The sequence below is a fragment of the Monodelphis domestica genome, chromosome 7 (assembly GCF_027887165.1).
Source record: "Monodelphis domestica isolate mMonDom1 chromosome 7, mMonDom1.pri, whole genome shotgun sequence".
Lineage (NCBI taxonomy): Eukaryota > Metazoa > Chordata > Mammalia > Didelphimorphia > Didelphidae > Monodelphis > Monodelphis domestica.
The window spans coordinates 161,594,284-161,606,139 of record NC_077233.1 but is presented as its reverse complement, the minus strand read 5'-3'; the positions used below and the strand labels follow the sequence as shown (position 1 = coordinate 161,606,139).

The window sequence follows — 11,856 nt, the reverse complement described above, 5'->3', positions numbered from 1 at the left end:
TTGGCATACAGTAGGTACTTAATAAATGTTTATGGATCGACTAGAATTGTGTGTGTATATGAGTGGCCAGGTTGTCTCTTTCTGAGTATCATTTCCACATCACCTGACCTTTTGAACAAACTAAGTGTTACAAAATTATCTCAAGCTCAGTTTTCAAACAATTTGCCCAAATCCTGCCTCTTTTAAACCTTCCTTTTTCTATAGTCTTGTAATCATCCGGTTCACAATCTGAATTATCCTCGACTCCTCACTCTCCCTTATTTCCCCAAACCAGTAAGTGGCTGCCTTGTTGATTCTACCTCCCCATTTCTCATATCTTTATATCCTTCTCTCTATTCACAAATTTCACTTTACTTCAGACCCTTCATCACCTCTGACAGACTATTGCATCAACCTCTCAAATAGTCTCCCTGCCCCAAGTTTCTCCCATCTCCAAAGAGATTCCTTAAGTTCAAATCGACGTTGTTGGCTTCCAGAGGCTCCTGTTTGACCCTAGCATCCACTACGAATACTTTTAATTGGCGTTGAGCTTCTTCATAAACTGCCCCAGCCTGACAAACACCTCCTTCATGAACTCTATGGCTCGGTGGTGTGCCTGCTCTTTGGTACAGGTTCCCATTGCGTTCTGCCTCTGACTAACCTGATCTCCAAACCAGGAGCGGGCTGGCGCCTTCATCTCTGCCTTTTTAGAATTCCTCGCTCCGTGCAAGGTTCGGCTCAAATCCCACCTCCTGGGAGGAATTTCCAATTCTCCCAGCTTCTTTTCTCAGCCTCCCGCTCCTTCTGGTGCAAATTCATCTCACATTTACCCCAGGTCTTCTCGAGGGCTTTTGGGACATCCCCTATTCTTGTTGATGTATGTGTATATTCCCTGCCCACCTCCCCCAGAATGTAAGCTTGGGGACAAGGATGGCTCTGCTCGTTTATGGATACACGGCACCTAGCTTGGTATCTGGCACAGAATAAGCACCTAACCTATGTCTGCTGATTGACCTTCCCTACACAGAAGTCTGATGCCGAGTAAACAAGGCTTGATGTTTCTAAAGAAGGCAGCCTTACTTAAGGCTTCATTTCTAATGGCATTGTGACCTTACTCGTGCCATTATTCCTCAAAAGATTAGAAACTGTTGACCACAAAATGCATCCTGTGACCACGGTTCTGAGAGGGAGGATGATTAGGATGATCATTTTAAAACTGACATTTGCATAGCAGTTTATGATTTCAAGGTGTTTCACATAAATCCTCTCAACAACCCTGTAAAGTAGGTAACCAGAGGTTTGTTTTTGTTTTTGTTTTATTTTTATGGGCCTTCATTGGTATAGGGAATTCCTAATAAGGAAAAACCTTTTAGTGCCCATCAGCACCTTCTGTACTTATAGTTTGGGTGGGGGCTCTGAGAACTTAAGGGATGTGCCCAGGATCTGAAACCAGGTTTTCCCAGTTGTGACACTGTCTCTGTATCCACAAGCAGCTCTTCAGAGATGCTACTATTCCTGTTTTCCAGATGAAGAAATAGTGATTCGTGTTTCATGACTTGCCAAGGGTTGTACAGCTAAAATGCCATTAGGTATTTTAGTAGGAAAGCTTTTGATAAATCTAAAGGCAGTCAATAAATATTTATTGGTGAGAGTGGCTGCAGTTTCCCCTTGACACTGATTACTTTTGTTCTTCCACTCAATATTGATAATTAAGGAATTAAAAATTTGTACCACTTTTGCTTGATTGCAGCCAATCATCAAATGCCCAACAGAAGTCTTGACTTTAGAAACCAGCTGTGCAAATTCTAAAAGTAAAAATGTTAAAAAGGATACCTTCCCAAGCTCCCCTCCCCCCACCAACCAAATAAAGGAATTTAGAAAAATAAGCATCCTAGAAGTTATTTATGTTTAATGCTTAAAAGTCTGAATGCACAAACAATATTCTACCATTATAGAAGTACTGGTGGTCAATACAATGCATTAGAACTATGTACAATGCACAGTTTAGTATCAAAATCTTTCTACACTGTAGAGTATTACGAAACTGTCAATGACATCAAACACAATGCACTTAAGACACCATTTTTTTCCTGCTACCACATTTGGAACTTCAATGAATAGTCCATTTCAATTTGCAGCATCAACCCATTTCTAGTATGAAATTAAGTAATTTTCTACCTATACGATAAAGTTTATCTACACGGTTCTTTTGATTTTGATCCATAGCAGCAAAGGCACTGTACATCAGCAGATCCACAGACTTAAAAGATTTGTAAAGCATTCAAACAAATAATAATAATAATTAATAATAATAAAAAAGGAGTCACAGATCATGGTTTAACAGCAACAACAACAACAACATAAAAAGATAACACAATGTCTCTGGTATGATGGCACAAAACAGCCTTGTATCTATTCCAGCGACATCCAACTAAGACATGGAAAGAACCAATGGCCAATAGAGCAAGTCCTCGTCTCAGGTGAGAGCCCATTCTTCCTCTTCTTCGGGAGGAGGGCCTCTTGTAAATCCTGCCTTCTCTCTTGTCCTCTCTTTGTCTAAAGGCTTGGCTTACACAGTGGTAGGAATTCCTTTCCTACAGCTGTGTACCTGTGAAGATCCCAAACAACATGCGTAATGTTTTCCACAATCTCTTGTAACCATAAAATTGCCCAAAGATGCACATCTCCCCTTTTCAAAGAAATGTGGCAAAAATATCCAGGAGGGATTAAGTTATCTCTTTGAGGCCAATTTACTGTTCATCTTTCTATAATACAAAAAAAAAATTTTTAAAAAGTTATATAATGACCGTTGCCTGGTCAGTAAAACTAATAAAAGGAAAGTTGTAAAAATAGCAACCAGTTCTGAAGTGGTTTCTAAATCTTCAGATGTCTAAAAGGGTAGCATTCTTTGAGTATATTTAACTGAGTCAGCTAGAAACTAAACTTTCCAAATTAACCAAAATGTATATGGCATTAGTTAAAATTTCTCTTTATTGAGTCAGATTTCCAAAATTTGTAAAAAAAAAAAAAGGAAAAAGAAGCACATCGCTTCTTGTTGATATTAAACATTCAGTGTCTTTGTATAGCTACCAGTCTATGCTTACAACAATATCTAATTGGTCATTTGTAACCTTCTTTTGCCCTCCCCTGCCAAAACAAAAAAGGGGATATCAAAGTACAACGCACCTTTATTACCAAGGCGGGAGCAGACAACTTTATTTAGTCAGTTCATTGTTAGAAAGCCTTCTTTAAACAAAATAAATATATTACAGATATAATACATAATTAAAGATTCAGTTCACTGTTAAGTATGCTTATTCCGAGTTCTTCCAAGTAGATATTTCAAGATTTGGTATCACAGGTTCTTAATGAGCATTCACAATTCAATAGGAAGTAGGAAGTGGGGCTAGGGGAGGGAATCAACTCCACAACTGCGATGAATATTTTAAATCCTCGGCTTGAGAAGAAAAGAAAGATTATACAGCAAAGTGCTACAAGGAGGAGTCCGGTTTGCATTAAGATTTGTCCTCAATAAATAACTTCATAGACTGTTGCCTTCTTGTCCCCAGAGCCAGTGACAATATACTTATCATCCACAGAGATGTCACAACTAAGCACCGATGAGGATTCTTTGGACTAGGGGGAAAAAAAGACGCATAAAAATTTAAGATTTAAATATTAGTTAACTTTAAAATGAGTAAAAATAAAAACATTACCTCCCATTTTAAAGACTAATGAAATACATAATGAAGAAACATACTATTTCTCTCTCCTTCCACTTCCACCCCCCCCTCTTACCCCCACCCCACAAGTGAGTGCCACCAGAATTAGAAGAGTTAACTGCTTAAGGACTAATTACCATGGGCATAACCCTGGGGATGTGGGCTGGGAACTGGACTAGAGAAAGGAAAGGTGCTAGCATATTTCTAGAGTTTAAATGTATTTGTAGAGTCATTTGTAGAGTTTTTATGATGAATGTAGATAGCACTTCTCTGTTTCTTCATCCCTGTTTTTCCATCAACCTAAATACTAGTTAATAGGATTAGATTCTACTTTATTTAAAAATACTTCAATGTTAACAAAATATTTCAAAATTGTAATTTCCATAGATTTTATCCTGCTTCTTATAATAGTTCTATATGGAACAACAGGAAAAAAGGAAGGAGGTAAGAAAGTTCAGATTATGTTCCAGGGACAAGGGACTATCTAGTTTGAGTGGAATGTTGAGTATCTATGGAAAATTGGTTTGGAAGCAGCATGAGGGGTGGGGTCAAAGGTGTTACAGAGTGGCAGAAGGAAGACTAATGAAAAATAGTCCAGGCCACTGGAAATCAGAATTTCTAATGGAGAGGTTCTGGGAAGAGAGGACAGGAATAAAAGTGAGCAAAACTAAATAATTATAGACAGCAAGACATGTAACTAACTGAACTTAGTGCTGATATACTTAAAAGAAAATAAAATTGCAAATAATGATACATAAATCTACAATAGTCAAAGGGTCATCATCTGCTATTATCTTTGGATAATCATGCATCTACAATGGTAATTTGTATCTGATTTATAGCTAAACTTTTCCCACAATAATAAATATTCTGTTTTCACTAGGGTTCCAAACAACTTCATTCACAACATTAGGAAAAAAAATGGATGACATTTTGATTTAATGAACATTAAGTGCCCATTATGTACAACACACTGTGCTAAGTATAGGGGGGTGGAGTTTATGGCCTACTGGGGGTCATGAGACATATACAAATAGTTATAATAGAAAACAATTGATGATGAGTGTCCTGAGGATGTACAACGCAGAATGCTATAAAGGATGGATAGATATTTAAGAGGCAAAGTGAGAATATTTCGGTCACTGGCAACATAAGCAAAGGCACAGGGCATACAGAAGCCTTATTTTCTCCTTCAGAAACGGAGTCAGAGTATATTGGGGGAAAGGGAAGCAATACAGGGAGATAGGAAGACCTCAGAGTAGAACCAGATTATGGAGGGCTGTGAATGGTGGGCAAAAGATGTGGAAATTCACCTAGTAGGCTGTATGGAGCCATCGGATATTTGTGAAAAGGACTGGCATAACCAGATTTATGAATAAGTAATATTCATTTGGCCACAATATGAAGAGTAGATGAGAAGGCAGGATTATTGAGATAGTTCAGACAGATAAAAATTAAGGACTGTAGTGGCCGTGGGAATGGAGAGATGAATGAAAGAGATATTGTGAATACAGCAATTGGTAGAATATTTAAATGTGAATGATGACTTAATGAAAGAATGAATTGGAAATAACTTTTATTGCTTGTTTTGTGCCAAGCACTATGCTAATGGAGAACACTATGGAGAACATAAAAGAGAAAAGTAAGACAATCTCTTCCCAAAGAAACCATAAATTAGATAGCATCTCTTTCAGATAAAGTAAACGGTTTAAAATAAGATATCCTGAACATAAGTATGTGCACATGCACACATGCAGACATACTGACAGGTAGACACACACACACACACACACACACACACGCGTGCACACACACACACACACACACACACACACACACACACACACACACACACACGGTGGTGACCTGCACTGAACTCACATTCTAGTTCTTATCTCTACAGTAATAAAAGTGATGCTGATGATAATTTCTCAACCCTTAGATAGAATTTTAATGTCTACAAAGTACAATAATAAGAGCTAATATAATATTATTATCCTCATTTTAGAGATGTAGAAACTGAGGGTCACAAGAGCTAATTCATTTGTCCTTGACATGGCCGATATTCAAGAAGAGTATATAATTGTCAAGCTTAGTTCTCTTTTAACCATGTGAGAATGACTCTACTATGGGTGATTCCCAGCAAAAGTCAGAATGTCTGAAGATTTGGGATTTCATAGAAATCAGTAACTTCAGAGAAGAAACTCCCCAAATTACTAAAGGTTAGTACTTTCTCCACCATTTATAGTTTTAGATACAATGAATTTAAGTGACTTGCCCAAGGTTGTAGTCTAAACAGATATAGCTATTTCAGCAATTAAACAGTAAATATTTATTAAGCACCTACTATAATATGCACAATTTGAAACAGATCTAATTGTACAATATAACAATGTGCACCAATTACTTATGTTTTAAATGAAACAATATCACTCCAACTTCAGGTAGCTGGATTATGTAACCTTTAAGGGCAACCCTAAAAGTGAACTCAGTGACAGATATCTTCAGACAATTCCATCCCAATGTATTTGTTTTAAAGTAGAGGAAAAGTGAGGAAAAGCAACTGCCTGACTACAGCGGTGGAGGGGACATAACAGAGGAGAGACTCTAAACGAACACTCTAATGCAAATATTAACAACATGGCAATGGGTTCGAATCAAGAACACATGTGATATCCAGTGGAATCATGCATCGGCTACAGGGGGTTGGGGGAGAAAAAGAAAATGATCTTTGTCTTTTATGAATAATGCATGGAAATGATCAAATAAAATATTATTTAAAAAATAATAATAAAAATAAAGTAGAAGTGAAGCATCATGAAATACCTGGAATATACTGGCTCCATACGGGGTTCTCCATGCATTGAGAAGATTATCCTTTCCAGTGCTTACAAACCATTTCCCTACAATCAGATCATTTAAAACATTAGTTAATACCTCAAAATGAGAATTCAAGTTTTCCAAAAAGAATGGAAAAATTCAGTCCCAGAGCAATTAAGAATTATTAAAAGAAAAGTCATCTAATTTACACCTAACTGAATAAATTCCTTTTACTTCGGAGAAAACTCATAATTTATTTTACTTTTTTAAACCATGCCTTCCGTCTTAGAATCAATACTGTAAGAGTAGTAAGGATTAGGCAATGGGGGTTAAGTGACTTGCCCAGGGTCACACAGCTAGGAAGTGTCTGAGGCCATATTTGAACCCAGGACCTCATGTCTATAGGCTCTCAATCCACTGAGCCACCCAGTTGCCCCCAGAAAACTCGTATTTTAAAGTTAAAGTCAGAGAGATATAAATATCAATATGTTCAAATTCAACCAAGAAAAGCCATTTCACCTAGGCAAAGGTTAGTTAGGTTTAAAAGAAATAAGCAAAAGAATTCTCTGTTCCTCTACATAAACACACTAATAGACTATGGCCAGAATAGAGGAAAAGAAATGACGAGGCAAGGAAAGTTTGCTTACCACAATGAGCGAACTTAAGTGACAGTACGCAGCTCTCATGAAGATGTAACTGGTATTTGTCTGGTTTGGTTACATGTAGCACCTCTACATTACTGTTCTCCATCCCAACTGCAAGCCATTCTCCAGTTGGACAATATCCAAGGGAAAAGATCTAATATTAAAATAGTACATAAAAAGTTATGTGACTGACTTTGGATACTTAAATTTTAGTCTAAAAAAATAACTCAACCTCTTCTAGGTATTCCACTCTAATTATGAGAAAAATCAAGCCAAATTAAATGAGAGGGGGCAAAAATTCCCAAATGAATATGCACTTGGAACATAATCTTCCCATTGTATTATTCTATCAATCTAGTCTTTAGATTTATTTGATAAAAATTCATCAGTAATGATCTTCAAAACCAACAATTCACAAAAGCAGTCTAATGCTAAACAATCTTTAATAACATGTAAGTAAACTTGGTTTAAAAGAAATGAGCCCCAATTCAAAACTAGTTAATTCAACACCTCCAAATACCATCATGCAATCAACCACTTGGGAACTCCATAATTCTGCCATTTAAAATTTCACATATTTAATAAAAAAAAAATCACAACTTCTAAAATGTCAAAGACCTAGAAAGAGCACCTGTGATGTGAAGTCATGTTGCTGTAACTGCCGCCCTTCTCGCAGGTCCCAGGATCTGACCGTATTGTCCAAACCTCCCGTCCAAAGCTTGGTGCCATCGTTTGAAATGTCAATACAGCTGGCTCCATCTGTGTGGCCCTGGAATTGCCTGAAAATGTCAAAAAGTTGTGGGAGGGTGAGGAGAGAAGGAAAGAGTCTTTGACAGTGAAGCAATTTTAAGATGAACTCAATGTAATGTTTCACTTCTAAGTAAGCCCTGTCAAAAACTAGCTTTGCTCCCTTAGACATAGTTAAGTGTTATCACTTAATAATAATTATGTATTTTTAAAATGTAATGAGTTTGCTCCAAATCTTAATAAATGGCAAAGAATAGGTGTAGAATTTCCTATTTTCACTTGGTTATTTTCCAAGACCTAGGCAGCCTTTGAAATCAACTTACAAAGAGAAAATTATCTTTAAGTGGAATGAAAAACAAAAGAGAACTGACATCTACGTTCAGATAATCTGTACAAATATTAACACAGAACAAAACCTATTCTCTCCCTGTAACTCAGGACAAGGGGGCTTGTGAGGGGATGCAAGGCTAATTTTCCCCTCCAGAAATGGACAGACTGCCAAGGGGATACGCTGTGCTCTCTGCTGCCTTAACTGTATAACTCCAAGTTAGTGGTAAGTGTTGGGATGAAAAATTCACAGCTGATCTACCCAGAATGGCCACGTTCATTTAGTGGAAGGACAGACTACTGTCCCAGACAAGTGCCAGCATAAAACACATCAGCGGCTATCCCATCATACTCTCTCAGGCCAAGACTACAGAGAACACGGTGGGACAAAGACAATGGTAGCCATTCATCTAAACAGTTATACTAAATGCAATGCACCAAGAGGGAAAAGAAGCTAATTATTAAACTCCTGTTGTTATTTTGCTATAATTAATAACAATAGAAACTAAATCCAAACAGGCTCCTTGAGGCCACATCCTTCCATTCAGATTACCTTGTATCTGAATTTGGTCATAATTATTCCCCGTGGCACATATTCAGCATTTTGCCATCACTCTTACCCTTTGCTCTTTGATCTTCCATGCACAAATCTTTACATCGCATAGTACTATGGAAAACACTGCATTTACAATGAGGGAATATGAGAGATGTGGGTTTGGATCTTGATTCTATTACTATGAAATCTTGATCATGTCATTTAACCTATGTGGGCCCGGGTGCAACTAGATAACAGTGTGGATAGAGGGACAAGCCTGGAGTTGGGAGGACTTGAGTTTAAAACTGGCCTCAGACACTTCCTGGCTATGTGACCCTCAATAAACCCTGTTTCTCTCAGTTTCCTCATCTGCAAAATGAGCTGGAGAAGGAAATGGCAAACCGCTCCAGTATCTTTGCCAAGAAAACCTCAAATGAGGTCACAGAGTGGGACATGAATCAAAAACAAGTGAACAACCACAAAATGTGGATCACAATACTTATAACTCCTCCCCCCCCCACAGACTTATTATGAGGAAAGAGTTTTATAACTGTAAAATACCACGTAAATGGGGCATTATTATTCCTGTTCCTGCTCTTATATCCACTGTTCATCCATTGGAACATTAGAGAAACTGGCCCCCAGTGGCTGAAGGAGCTTTCACACGTCGCGGATGGGCGCTGCTGCCCTACCTGACCAGCGTCTGGTTGTGCAGATCCCACACTGCGATGTTGCCGTCGCTGCAGCACGAGAAGCAGACCTTGGAATCGGGGCTGATCGCCAGGGCATAGCAGGCCGGAGCCGAGGATGTCAGCTCCGCTTTGATGCGCGGGGTGGGGGCTGCCAGGTCCCAAATGGATAACGTACTGGCTTCCCCTCCAACAATCAGGGTGCGGCCGTCAGGGAGCAATCTGCAGGAACGGATGTAGTTATCTCTGTTCTGTGGAGACAGAAACCATCAAGAGATTACTCATGAGGAGAGGAAAACAGCATTAACATGAGAGCAGAGATCCATAAAAGTATTGTATTCCCTCCTGATTTTAATGAGCCATTTATACTTATGACAATGATAAAGTAGATTAATGCCAGAAAATTACATGACATTAGGGAAGTACTTAAACTTGATCTACAGAATTTAGTACTGAGAGATATTTAATCTTAATTAGCATCAATAAGCCAAGATCTAGACTGAACCCAATCAAAAGCTTTACATATTCAGCAACTCACAAACTCACCTACACACCAGCACATACATGTGTATACATACACATTTATGATCTGTAAAAATCCAAAACACTGAAAACACAGAATCATGTTCTATTGTGCTTGTGTCTACAAAGGACCTGCTTATTTCTTTCAGCCTCAAAGGTGTCATGGGCTAGCAACATTTGGAAATTTTCATTTACATAGAACTGTTACCTGCTTAAATATGCTATAACTGGCTTTGATTCAGCACCATTGACATCAACAAGAAGTAGGATCTTATCAAGAGCTGCTAAGACGGAAGAAAAAAAGTTTCTCCTGGCAGGTTTTTGTTTGTTTGGGGGCAGGGGGGTCCTGTTCCTAAGGGCAAGCTGTAACCAAATGTCAATGAGAGTAAAACTAAGGGAGTTTTAATCACAAGTGTTAAAAATTATTGTCAAATGGCAAGACTAGAACACTGTGTTACTATTTCCCTTTTGGTTCCTGAACTCAGGAGATGGGCTTGCTGTTTCAAAACATCCCCACTGGTCCTGCTATTCAAAATACTATTTCTGTTTGTTTAACTTTCCTATATCTAACTTGGTCTAAAAATGAAAGAATGGAAAGGACAGGCATTTTGGTGATCAGTGGATTTAGAGAGCCAGGCCTAGAGAGGGGAGGTCCTGGGTTCAAATTTTGTCTCAGATACTTCATATCTGTGTGACCATGGACAAGTCACTTAACCCAAATACTCTTCTGCCTTGGAATGGATGTTTGGTATTGATTCTAAGACAGAAGATAAGGCTTTAAAAAAAAAAGGATGCAAGGGGTTTCAATTCTGTGTATGTTTATGTTGTGGGTACACATGCACACACGCGCGCGCGCACACACACACACACACACACACACACACACACACACACAACTAGAGGAACTATATAACTGCAAAGACTGTAGACAAAGCAGAGAGAATTTTTGCCAAAGGTCAATGTTCAGCTTTTACACACTGCAATAATAAAAACTAAGGAACAATAATGACCCCAAACTCATGACACTGTCCTTTGATGACCATCACATTGTTTCACTCACACGTCTGACTTACTCAACTCAAACCACTTTGTTAAACTCCATTAGTTTCAAAGGCAGTTTTACTCATCACTGACTGCTTACCAGACAGTCCAGCTGAGAAACTGGACTCTTATTTCCTGGGTGGCTGATGTCCCAGACTTTGACGCATCCCTTCCCACCAGTGTACACGTGTCTCGTGGGGTTGCTGATAGTAACTGCACACACTACTTCTCCGTGATTAAGGGTGTTGATCTGACGAGCATGTCGAGGGATTCCAGGTCCAATGAGGGCATCAGGGGGAAAAGGTACGGGCTGCATCTGACCATCTGCACTAACGTGAAAGGAGTATGCTCTAAAGGGGAAAAAAAGAGTGGAAATGAAAGAAAACAATTTCTTGAACTGTTCCCTGTGCTGAATTAAGATGAGAAATGAGAAATAAAATGTTCAGCATCATCAACAAACCAAATAGCTATGTGTGATTCAGAGTCCAAATGCTTGGATTTTCTGTTAAGATCTCATTATGCCCATCATGAAGAAACTGACTAAAAAATGCAAAAGGCACAAAATGACCAGGAATCAAGGAGTTAAGATTCTCCAGAGTCTCCTGGCAAAATGGCAGAGGAGTAAAAAATGGGACTCCCCCCCCCAACCCTTTGACCTGACATGACAATCACAAATCCCAGTAATACCAAATGGAATCTGAGCTCTCAGAAAAAATGTACTGCGTGACTGCCAGGAAGGCCCACCTGTGAATAACCTATCAACAGCTTCATCTCTAATTCATTTCCAGGGAAAACCCTCAGGTTGGGAAAGTGTTTGGCTTATATGTGAC

General features: G+C 38.6%; 1 protein-coding gene across 9 annotated transcripts in view; it reads right to left on the bottom strand.

The window, feature by feature from the left end:
• Positions 1-1,871: 1,871 nt before the first annotated feature.
• LOC100021905 (transducin-like enhancer protein 4) overlaps positions 1,872-11,856 on the bottom strand; it is a 167,294-nt gene continuing 157,309 nt past the window's right edge. For all 9 annotated transcript variants that reach the window (XM_007498939.3, XM_056805930.1, XM_056805931.1 and 6 more), the window contains 6 exons: positions 11,127-11,376; positions 9,467-9,714; positions 7,797-7,944; positions 7,169-7,319; positions 6,528-6,604; positions 1,872-3,615 (listed from right to left, as the gene is read on the bottom strand). In XM_007498939.3, the coding sequence (XP_007499001.2) occupies positions 3,508-3,615; positions 6,528-6,604; positions 7,169-7,319; positions 7,797-7,944; positions 9,467-9,714; positions 11,127-11,376 (982 nt within the window). In that variant the 3' untranslated portion in view covers positions 1,872-3,507. The remainder of the gene's footprint in view (positions 3,616-6,527; positions 6,605-7,168; positions 7,320-7,796; positions 7,945-9,466; positions 9,715-11,126; positions 11,377-11,856) is intronic.